The 11,777-nt window shown below is 39.5% G+C and overlaps 2 protein-coding genes across 2 annotated transcripts; both read right to left on the reverse strand.

Moving 5' to 3' along the window:
- Nucleotides 1-1,310: 1,310 nt before the first annotated feature.
- LOC143850478 (uncharacterized) lies at nt 1,311-2,282 on the reverse strand. The gene has a single exon (XM_077359725.1). The coding sequence runs from the start codon at nt 2,280-2,282 to the stop codon at nt 1,311-1,313; it is 972 nt and encodes a 323-aa protein (XP_077215840.1).
- A 1,329-nt stretch (nt 2,283-3,611) lies between these two features.
- LOC143850479 (uncharacterized) lies at nt 3,612-4,872 on the reverse strand. The gene is made up of 3 exons (XM_077359726.1): nt 4,786-4,872; nt 4,370-4,672; nt 3,612-3,998 (listed from the first exon to the last, which is right to left on the reverse strand). The coding sequence occupies exons 1-3, from the start codon at nt 4,870-4,872 to the stop codon at nt 3,612-3,614; spliced, it is 777 nt and encodes a 258-aa protein (XP_077215841.1).
- Between the last annotated feature and the right edge of the window lie 6,905 nt (nt 4,873-11,777).

Here is an 11,777-nt window from a genome sequence, read left to right on the forward strand (position 1 = left end):
AAGAACTAGCCACTGTTATATGATCTAGAATGTTGATCTGAGGAAGATGCCCGTGGTAGGTTCTGGAAATGAGGTAAAGACAAGAGGTAAGGGGAGTTTATAATAAGCGAAGATTGCAATGTTATATGGCCTACAATGGCAATGATACTATTGGTAATAAGAACTGCTTCATTCACTGGTGAGCAACCATGGTAAAACAACAAAATGTGCGATACAGCATGGTTGAACTTGCTCTGATCCAATCCGTCCACTAGGTTGGCCTTATTTTGGCTCTCGTATGTAATGAGAGCGGAAGAATAAGAAATTGCAATAACCAAAACTCAAATAAACTTTCCACACTTGATTCACGATTTTTCAAAAGAAAACCGTAACATAAGAAGATAGTGTGGAATTTATCAAAAGTCCAAAAAAAGTCCCCTTTTTCATATTCCAAACGTCCATATATGTTCTTTACAAGTGAAAAGATTCAAATGCTTCTGTTACTGTTTTTTTTTTATTGGTAAGCTAGGGTTTGGCAGACCCCTACCAGAATTCATAAAAAAAAAAGAATACAATCAAGGAGGCTCAAAAGCCAACAATTTGGGGATAAGAATCCAGCACAGCCCACTACAGGAGAAAACAATACAATTGAAAAAAGTCAAGGGCCAAACTAAATAAGGCATTCTGCACCAAGAGCCAAGGAGATAAGCCATCAAACCAAAAGTCTTCAGCAGGGAGAAAGGATGTGGGTAGGGGGGGTAGCAACTTCTAGAAGAGGGATTTATCGTTACAACCCAATGAGGCGGCACCAAGAAGTGGAGCACAAAGGAGCAGTCTTCCAGCAGCATCATCAACAATAGAAGAAGCAAATTACATTCTATGGTAGATATGTCCATCTCTGTCCAAATTTAAACAACTTAAGAGATTCTGAGGGCAAAGAGGAAGAGGGATGGAGTTGTCTTTCCACGGACAAGATCTTTTAGATAAAAGATCAGCAGCAGGATTAGCTTCTCTCCAAACATGAGAGATCCTCTAGGAATGGAAAGTGGACAGAATTTTCCTAATGTGGAAGATGAGGTTAATCAATCTCCATGGGGGCTTTATCTTTCCATTAATGACTTCCACAACGTAACTTGAGTAAGATTCAATCCAAATTCTCCGAATGTCTCTGATAATGACCTCCTTGAGACCTTTGTAGATAGCCCAGATTTCCAACTTGAAAATCTCCTTTTTTATTGTATTCAAAGAGAACATCGATAGCAGCATACCTTCATCATTTCGAATGAGGCCCCCCAAGCCTCCACCATCGGAATTAAGGGAGGCATCAGTGTTCAGCTTGAACTCTTCAGAGGTTGGGGGGGGTCCAGGTGCACGTTTTTTTCCGATGGTTGCTTTGCATTGAACTTGTACCCAAACAGCAGGGCAGTATTTCTTTTCTCTTCAGAATCTTCATTTTGGAATTGCAGCCAGTTTATTCTTTCTTTGACATCTGCATTGATCATCCGAAGGATCACTGATTTGTGAAGTTTTTTATTCTGAAATTGCCTGTAGTTTCTTTCTTTCCAAATTCTGAAGATTGCTGAAGCAAAAGCAATTTTTAGAGCAGTAACAGCTTGACCTTTTCCTGTTCTGTTAATTCTAATCCATTCTTCTTCATCTTTCAGAGTAACACGAGGTTTTCTTCTGCTGTTGAATTTCCAGAGCACGAAACGCCAAATCCAACAAGAGTATCCACATTGAAAGAAAAGATGGTCGACAGTTTCGGCATGTGCCTGACACAGGTTGCATCTAGTATCAATATGAGGAAGGTAGGTACACAATTTGCCCTTTGTGAGGAGTTTGTTTTGGAGGGCTCGCCAAACAGTCAGAGAATGCTTTGGGATATGGCCAATGAACCAGAAGGTTTTGAACCATGGAATCTTAGGCGAGTGGTGACGGATGTTATCCCAATCACTGTGAGTAGAGAAACTGCCGTCCAAAGATGGCTTCCAAATGGGAATATTTTTATTATCATGAATAAAAATACCTCTGTTAAGAAGAAGTTTCTCCTCACGCAGAGAGTCATTATCCAGTATAGGGTGCCATCCATCACTTCTCCGGATATCACTGAGCATTTTTTCGTCTGCAAGACAGGGGTCTGTTGTAGACTTAGGTATTTGAGTAGAGATTTTTCCATCAGGGTGCCAGGGGAAGTGCCACAAGTCAATTTCATCTTCTTTCCCAACTGCATAGCAAATGTAATTCACTGCAATATCACGGGCTTGAAGAACACTTCTTAGACCCCAAGAAGGCTTGGACGACATCTTTATGGTCGAGATACTCTGCTTTTGGATATATTTTGAATTGAGCCATTGTCTCCATAAGGACTTGCTATCTTGCAAAATATTCCAAAGTAGCTTAATTTGAAGAGCAGTGTTGATTTGTTCAATTTTTCTTAGACCCAAACCACCTTCACATTTGGGGAGACAAATATCATTCCAGGAGACAGTCGGAATCTTCTTCTTCAGGTCAGGACCACTCCAAATGAAATCTCGCATTAGCTTTTCAATTCTGACGATGATTCCTTTGGGAAGCTTGAAGGCGGATGACCAATAGAGGTTGAAAGAAGATAAAACAAATTTTACAAGCTCTACTCGATCAACTTAGAGAGAGACTGATTTGACAGGGCTTGAATTCTTTGTCTGATTTTTCCAACAATGGGCATACAATCCGCAGTTATCAACCTCCCAGAGATAAGGGGAAGGCCAAGGTATTTAATGGGAGATCCCCATTTTTTGAGTAATTCTTCGATTGTCTCAGGAGGAGGTACCTGAAAAGAAAATTTCACTTTTGGAAAGGTTAGCTTTAAGGCCAGTGCAATTTTCAAAATCAAGGAGACAATCCAGGATGCCTTGGGTTGAGTGATCATCAGCAGAGGCAAAGATCATGAGGTCATCGGCAAAAAGAAGGTGGGAGATTGTTAGATTTCCTTTGCAAAAAGCAGGGGTGATTTTCTTAAGGATAATAGCTGATTCAATTAATCTGGATAGGATTTCCATTACAAGGTAGAATAAGAGGGGGGATAAGGGATCTCCTTGTCTTAAACCAATGGTAGATTTCAAGTGACCCTGAGGAGTGCCATTGAAAAGGATAGAGAAAGAGGGGGTATTACTGCACTCATCAATCCAAGAACACCATGTCTAGTCAAAACCTTGCAGGGACATGAAAGAGAGCAAAGCTTCTCGATTTACGTTGTCAAATGCTTTTGCCAAATCAATTTTGAGACACATTTTTGGTTTTCTAGATGGATGATGGAAATTATGAAGCAAATCATGGGTTAGAAGGATATTTTCTTGAATCTGTCTACCATGAATGAAAGCTGATTGAGAAGGGCTAACAAGTTTTCCTATCACCAATTTCAATCTGAGGGCAAGAATTTTGGTGATAGTTTAGTAAACAAAATTACATGAGGAAATGGGTCTAAATTTTGCAGGGGAGGTAGCATCAATTCCTTTTGGAATCAGCGCAACAAATGTTGCATTTATTTCCTTCAGCATTTTTTCTTTTCAAAAATGTTTTTTATTGCAGTAGAGAATTCAGAACCAACCAAGTACCAGAACTTGTGAAAGAATCGGCCATTAAATCCATCGGGTCTAGAAGCTTTTATCTCCCTTCGTGCTGAAAACTGCATTTTTGATTTCCTCCGAAGATACAGGTGCAGAAAGCATTGCTGCCTCATCAGAAGTGAGGGTGCTGAATGGATGAGGGAGAGGGGGGCAGCCAGATTTGCCATTGTTGAGAAGTTTGTGGAAATGTTCAACAAGGATTTCAGAGATCTGATGAGGGTCATTGGTGGTAGTACCTTGAGTATTTTCCATGGAAACGATGTGGTTTCTGTGTAGTCTGGACTTGATTGCTGAATGGAAAAAGCTGGAGTTTGAATCTCCAAGATTCAACCAATCAACACTGGCTTTCTGACGAGTCATATTTTCTTCCAAATGAGCAACTCTGAAGAACTCATCTCTCAGCTTGTTTTCCTCCTGAATAAGATTTCTGTCAGATGGATTATAGGCAAGCTTTTCTTGGACAGAGTGGAGAGAGGATCTGATGATGCTTAACATCAATCCGGCCAAAAACATTTTTGTTCCAGATTTCTATTCTTCTTTTGACTTCTTTAAGTTTTTGAGGGAGCCTATACATCGGATTTCCCAGAATCTTTATATTCCAGGCCTCTTCCACAACGGGATATAAGGAAGTGTCTTCTAGCCACATATTCATGAATCAGAATGGTCTTGGGCCCATCCTCACTTGATTTTCAAAACTGATAACCATCGGATTGTGATCAGAAAATGCCAGCAGGTTTATATGTTGTGTAAGAAAGAGGGTATACACTGATCCAAGAGTCATTTACCAGAGTTCTGTCTAGTCGAGCAAGTTTCCTGTCTTCTGAGCTCCTGTTGTTCCATGATAAACTTTGACCATCCGATTGCATATCCACCAGAGAACAGTTGGCAATGCAACTATTAAATTCTTCCATGTAGGAAGGGTAAACAAAGGCCATTCCGACTCTTTCCTCAGAAAACCGTGTAGCATTGAAATCCCCTAGGACAATCCAGGGGGAGGTGACAGAACCAGCAATTTGTTCTAAATCATCCCAGAGAGATCTTCTAGCACCTCCATAGTTAAGGCCATATACCGAGGTCAAAAGAAATTTCTGATTAATTTGTAACAGGTGGATTTCATAGTGAATAACTGGTTAGATTCCTGCAAAATATTAACTGCAACTTTGAATGGATCCCACATGATCCAAATTCTTTCTTTACTGACATGATCATAGTTACCATGAGCAACCCATTCATCATTGATTTCTTTTGCATAATCAGCCAATTTATCAACCTTGGCTTTAGTTTCCATTAGGCAAGGAAGGGGGATACGATTTGAGGTTAAGAAATGTTTCACTTCCTTCCTTTTTGTATCAGAGCACAAACCTCTAACATTCCACGCTCCTAGAATATTCATTGGGGACCTGAGTTGAGAGAATTTTGTGGGACTTGACTGAAGTCATTTGTTGGGTCAGGGGAGGACTGTTTTTTAATTTTCTGTGGGATCGGGTTGGGGTTTGAAATGTGTTTTGTTGGGTCAGGGGATGACTGGTTTTGAATTTTCTGTGGGATCGGGTTGGAGTTTGAAATGGGTTTTGATGATTCTAAAGGAGATGTTGGGGAGATGATTTCAGTGTTTTGCGAAGGTTGGGAAGATTCGGGCTCTTCTAGATCATCCAAGACAAGAGCAGCATAAGGGTTGGGAGAAAGAATGTCAGAAGGGGTATCTTGGAAGGGCTTAGAAACAGAGCTAGCCAGGTTACAAGGAGCCGGAATTTCCATAGTTGGGGTACACTGAGTCTCTTCATTTTGGGCATTTCCCTCCCCTTCTATCTCAGGGTTGGTGCTTTTTGAAACAATGGGTCTCCATTCTTGCCTTACCTTATCATCTTTCTTTTTTTCTCCTATTGGGCAAGCAGCTGTGGTGTGGCGGAAAATCTTGCAGTTTTGACAGGCTATGGGTCTCCATTCATACAGAACCTGTTGATTGTGGATGCCATAGGGAGTATGTATTGGGATGAACTCTGGGTACGAAGCACCAGCCTCAACCTCAACGCATAATCTCACAAAGTTCAGCGTTGTCTCCTCCGAAGTTTGTGAGTCCATGTATAGAGGGACCCCGATTGCACTAGCAATTTTGCTAAGGCCATTGGCACTCCAGAATTGCAGAGTAAGCCCTGGGAACTTAATCCATATTGGGACAGAGGTTAGGTTCAATTTTTCTTGAGCATTTATTGCAGTCAATTTTTCTGAGAATCATTAGCTTGCCCGCATATGTGTGGTCTTCCATTTCCAGGACGTTTTCAAAATCTTCCGAGCTGGAAAATTTGAATAAGTAAAATCCATTATTTAGAGTGAAGGTTGCTAAATCTCCTTTGAGTTTCCACTTTCTCATTAGATTTTCTCTCAGATGAAGAAAATAGGGTCTTCGACCTAGGAAGTATCCAATAAGGCAGCTTTCCCACTTTCTTGCATCCCTTTTGATTTCTTCTTCAAATTTTATCAGATTGTTTCCTTGATCATCTTTGGGGCGAATGACATGTCTCAATTTGGTTGTGGTCTGAGCTTTTGGTTTTGTAAGAACTGAGCTCCAGGATCTGTTGGGGTTGGTTTGCTGGGTTTTAGAAGCTTTTGCTTCTGTTACTGTTCATTGAATGTAATAGTATATTTCGTCAGAGAAAAAAAAGTATCTATTCCTTCATATCATTCGGCTATTATATACAAGTAGTTGAAGATCCGTGCGTTGCACGGGGATGGAAAACAAAGAATCAAATGAACAAAAAAAAAGAGTGCGAACGAAAAATATATCTTTAGACCAAAAGCATTATAAATTTCCAACATAATCTGCATAGATATGTATCCCTCATGCAAAGTGATTAATGTTGGGATAAATACAGGGAATATTAGCAAATCCTCTCCTTTTTTCAAATAGCTTCGCAGGAAACGGTATACATGTATCTGTAATAAAGGAAGGAGAAAACAAAAATGTTGATAAAATGGAAACAAAAAACAAAGAAAAACAAAGAATGAAAAGATAGAGAGACTACACATCCATAGATATCTATTTATCAAAAACAAAACATGCATAGATATGTATCCCTTATGAAATAAGTGATAATGTTGTATGGTTGTAGCATGTTTTTGAATGATAAAAAGACCACTTATCATCCACAATGAAGAATTTCATATCTAATCGAGTTTCACATCAATTAATTAACTTAAAGTCATGTTCAAACAAATCCTCTTCCAAAATGAAATAGTATTGCATAAAAATCCCGTCACAAACTACAAAAAAAGGAATTTGACCATAATTGGCCACTCAGTCACAAACTAAGAAAAACAATACGAAAAATCAAATTAACTATCTTTCATCCTTTTCTTCACAAATCTCCCTCTCTTAGAAAAATAAGAAAAAGGCATAAGAATAATACAAACAAATAGCACCCTTAAGCATCCCAAATGAAAACTCAAACCCATCATAAGTATCCCACTTAGTATCAAAATAATACAATTTCCTTCTCAGTGAACACACCATGTCATGGGCATCCTCTTAGATGAGAGAGAGGGGCTAAACCTCCATGCTTTTCTAGAAAAGAGAACAACAACGTGTTGCAATGAGTAATAACATCATCTAAAGCCTAATTCCCAATTTCAACGAACCATTGATCATGTTTTGTCATATTTATTTGATTTTTCCAAGTAATATATTTTTTATATAGATGGCCATCTCAATTGACTTCCAAATATACTTAGTTCACTATCCTCAAATATTGGGCTACCTCTTGTCACATTTCAGCGGGGTTCATCATTAAGGCAATGCTTCCATTATATTTAACACATCATGACAGTATCCTTTACATTTTTGTGATGTTTCGACGCTTTTTTCCTGATTTAGTTCTCTTTTTTGTGATTTTTGTATGGAAATAGAATAACTTACATGTTCCGAGTTTATTTAAAAGTTGCAAAACCTGTTTATTTGGGTCCTATTGTACAATCTCTTACCATGTAAGCAAAACTGTGAGCCTAGCATGTTTCTTAAGTTGTAGGCAGCTACAGACGAACATCATATAATAACTCATACATCAAATATCGAGTGATATACCAATTTGATTTCCATATTTTATTTTAATTTGAACTATGGTTCAAACAACTAATTTTGGATTTTAGGAAGCAATTGTGAGCCTAACAAGGCAAATTTAAGCACCCTTCCATATTAACCATTGCTAAATACAAAATCTCTAAAATGAAAGCATCTCATTTTATGATTTAAAAAAAAAGGAAACAATTGAAGTTCTGACATATTTGGGCATACCCATACTTTAATTGCATTAGAAAGATGCCCTTTTATACTTTAAATGCATTAGAAAGATGCCCTTTTGAAGCGTTCACTATGTAAGATTACCCATCCCGAAACGGAAATCTGGGTTAGTGAAGCTATGAAGATACACCCAAAGAAAGTAGAGTACCAAAAGTCAGGAAGAAAAGAGAATTGGATTAGAGAAGCCTGATGGAGCTGATTAGAAGACGACGATAATACCTTCTTGCCAATGTTCAGATAAGTAATCCAAAGATCATGTCTGGTCAGCATCACAGGAATCAGATGAAAGATTTTCAGCACTGACTGGTAAGCATCTGGCGATGGAGGACCGATCATCTACGGAATAGCAGCAACATTACAGTTTGTTGACAAAGGAGGGTCCTTGATTGATCTGATCTTTCACCGACAAACCCGAGAACTGAAAATAAAAAAAGGAGGATAAATCTGCAACTACGGCTGCTGTTGAAAGAGAGAAGATGGCGAGATAAAAAAGAGAAAAAACTTACTTGGAATCCTTAGAAGATAAATGCTTGTTCATTTTAGAGAAGAAGGCTCGGGCGTTACAAAGACCAAGGGTCATGCTAGACGAAGGGCCGCGGGAGGAAGGGTGGCCTTTAAAATTACCTACGGCTACGAGACAGCCATCGCCATTAATTGTTTTTCATCAACATAAATGGTATGGAAGTATCGGATGGTGGAGAGGAATGAGAATGTGAAACGATTTTGAGATAAGCAACAGATGTTCGCTCGTATTTAAGCAGCAGATGTACCACTAACCAAAAGAGAAAATAGCTGAAAAAGTAATTAATATGAGGAAATTAAAAGTAGTATTTAGTGGATGATTTGGCAAACAAGAGATTGATGAGGTGACTTGGAATAAGAAACGATTTTCTTTATTCTTAGGCTTTGGACACGGTGCAATTTGTAATAAGAGAGAGATATGAGCTTTAAAAAGAGAAAAGTACAGAATGGGGGCTGATGTTTCGAGTAATTATGGATTGCGGGCACCTTTTAAAATAAGAATAAAAAACGGGCTAATCTTCAAAATTGGGTGGTCAAAAGACCCTCACACCCTTCTGACATTGACAAAGTCCTCATTTTTCATTACTGCCTATTAAATTGGCACACTTCACGAGGATTCTTTTGGTTCGTTTGAATGGGTATTTGAACCGAAAGAACCTTGGGTTCGTTTCTATCTTGGCCGTCGGAAATAACTAGAGACGGATGGATGCTTGACACGTGTTGGAAAACTTAAACTTTTTGGAACGTTAACATTATTGAATACTTTACTGAGCAGCGTTACCTTTTCTCACTTCTCTTTGGGCTTAGAACGGTAACGTTATTGAATACATCTCTTTTGGCTTAGAATATTTTCCCTTCTCTTTTGGTCCTCATTATTAATGCCGGCTTAGCCCATTATTTAATGCCGGCTTACCCATTAATTACGCTGGCGTACCCATGAATCCCGCCGGCATACACCCTATTTCCGCTTACACCCTATTTCCGCCGGCGTACCCCATTATTTATGCCGGCGTACCCATTATTTCCTTCGGGTACCCATTATTTCTCTTTTGGCTTAGAATCTTTTCCCTTCTCTTTTGGTCCTCATTATTTACGCCGGCTTACCCCATTATTTACGCTTTCCGCCGGCGTACCCATTATTTCTCCTTTTGGCTTAGAATCTTTTCCCTTCTCTTTTGGTCCTCATTATTTACGCCGACTTACCCCATTATTTACGCCGGCGTATCCCATTATTTCCGCCGACGTACCCATTATTTCCTCCGGGTACCTATTGTTTCTCTTTTGGCTTAGAATCTTTTCCCTTCTCTTTTGGTCCTCATTATTTACGCCGGCTTACCCCATTATTTACGCTTTCCGCCGGCGTACCCATTATTTCTCTTTTTGGCTTAGAATCTTTTCCCTTCTCTTTTGGTTCTCATTATTTACGCCGACTTACCCCATTATTTACGCCGGCGTATCCCATTATTTCCGCCGGCATACCCCCTATTTCTCTTTTGGCTTAGAATCTTTTCCCTTCTCTTTTGGTCCTCATTATTTACGCCGGCTTACCTCATTATTTACGCTTTCCGCCGGCGTACCCATTATTTCTCTTTTGGCTTAGAATCTTTTCCCTTCTCTTTTGGTCGTCATTATTTACGCCGACTTACCTCATTATTTCTCTTTTGGCTTAGAATCTTTTCTCTTCTCTTTTGGTCCTCATTATTTACACCGTCTTACCTCATTATTTACGCTTTCCGCAAGCGTACCCATTATTTCCGCTGGCGTACCCATGAACTCCGCCGGTGTACACCCTATTTCTCTTTTGGCTTAGAATCTTTTCCCTTCTCTTTTGGTCCTCATTATTTACACCGACTTACCCCATTATTTACACCGGCGTACCCCATATCTTCCGCCGGCGTACACCCTATTTCTCTTTTGGCTTAGAATCTTTTTCCTTCTCTTTTGGTCCTCATTATTTACGCCGGCTTACCTCATTATGTACGCTTTCAGCCGGCGTACCCCATTATTTTCGCCAGCATACCCATTATTTCCGCTGGCGTACCCATGAATTCTGCCGGAGTACACCCTATTTCTCTTTTGGCTTAGAATCATTTCCCTTATCTTTTGGTCCTCATTATTTACGCCAGCTTACCCATTATTTACGCTTTCTGCGTACCCCTTTATTTCAGCCGGCGTACACCCCATTTCGTTGGCGCACCTCTTAATATTCCGGCGGTGTACTCCTGAATCGGGTGGCGTTCTCAGCCAAAAGAGACATGAGAAATAATAAAATATTCAATAACGTCGGAGTTCTAAGTCAAAAGAGGCGTATTCAATAATGTTACCGTTATAAGCCAAAACAGAAGTGAGGACCAAAAGAGAAGTGAAAAGATAGAAACGAACCCAAAGCCAAAAGAGACGTATTCAATAACATTACCGTTATAAGCCAAAAGAGAAGTGAGAAAAGATAATGATTGACTTTGGGTTGTCAGCGTCCAAAAAGTTTTTCAACACGTGTCAAGCATCCATCCGTCTCTAGTTATTTCCGACGGCCAAGATAGAAACGAACCCAAGGTTCTTTCGGTTCAAATACGCGGTCATACAAACCAAAAGAAGCCTCGTGAAGCGCCAATTTAATGGGCAGTAATGAAAAAGGAAGTTGAATGGCGTTTCTGTCGATGTCAGAAGAGTACCAGGGTCATTTTCCAATCTGATTTTGAAGATTAGCCTGTTTTTTGTTCTTGTTTTAAAAGGTGCCCGCAATACATAATCACTCCAAATATAAGCCCGCATTCCGTACTTTTCTTCTTTAAAAATGTATAGAGGAGGGGCTGCTTTTTTATTAAAGTCTTTTGGAATTTAGAATTTTTAAAATTGCGGGATAGAGGAGGGGCGGACATGTAGCAGCACCACACAGCGCGTGAAATCCAATATTTTTTTCGAAAGTACAAGATGATCGAAACCATTCACTACATAGGATGACTAAACCGTTCATTTGTCGGGCCACATCGTAAATATGCAGCACCCTGTAGATAATTTCCATAGGATGATCTATGGGGTACAACCTATTTATGCTGTGGCCGGCCCAACAAATGAACGGTTTGGATCATTAATTTTTGAATAATACTGGACTTCACGCACGCTCACCACATAAAATCTCATATTTTCTAACTAGTTATTAAAGGCAGTTCCAATTAACAAAAACATATTAACAGCCAATAAAAAAATGTGCTTAATAAAGGAGTCCCATATTAAAAAAAGGGGGTATATAAGGGAAGTGATATATCTGCCCCTTTTGATTACTTTGGACACCTAGCAGCACTGTACGTGACAATCTAGGCCCATTGAATCCTTCTGACGTGAAGTACATCAACCCCTATGCAGCCACTGATACACTG

Source organism: Tasmannia lanceolata, unplaced genomic scaffold (genome assembly GCF_043159265.1).
Source record: "Tasmannia lanceolata isolate RefF3 unplaced genomic scaffold, GAP_Taslan_0.1 ptg000018l, whole genome shotgun sequence".
In the NCBI taxonomy this organism is placed as follows: domain Eukaryota; kingdom Viridiplantae; phylum Streptophyta; class Magnoliopsida; order Canellales; family Winteraceae; genus Tasmannia; species Tasmannia lanceolata.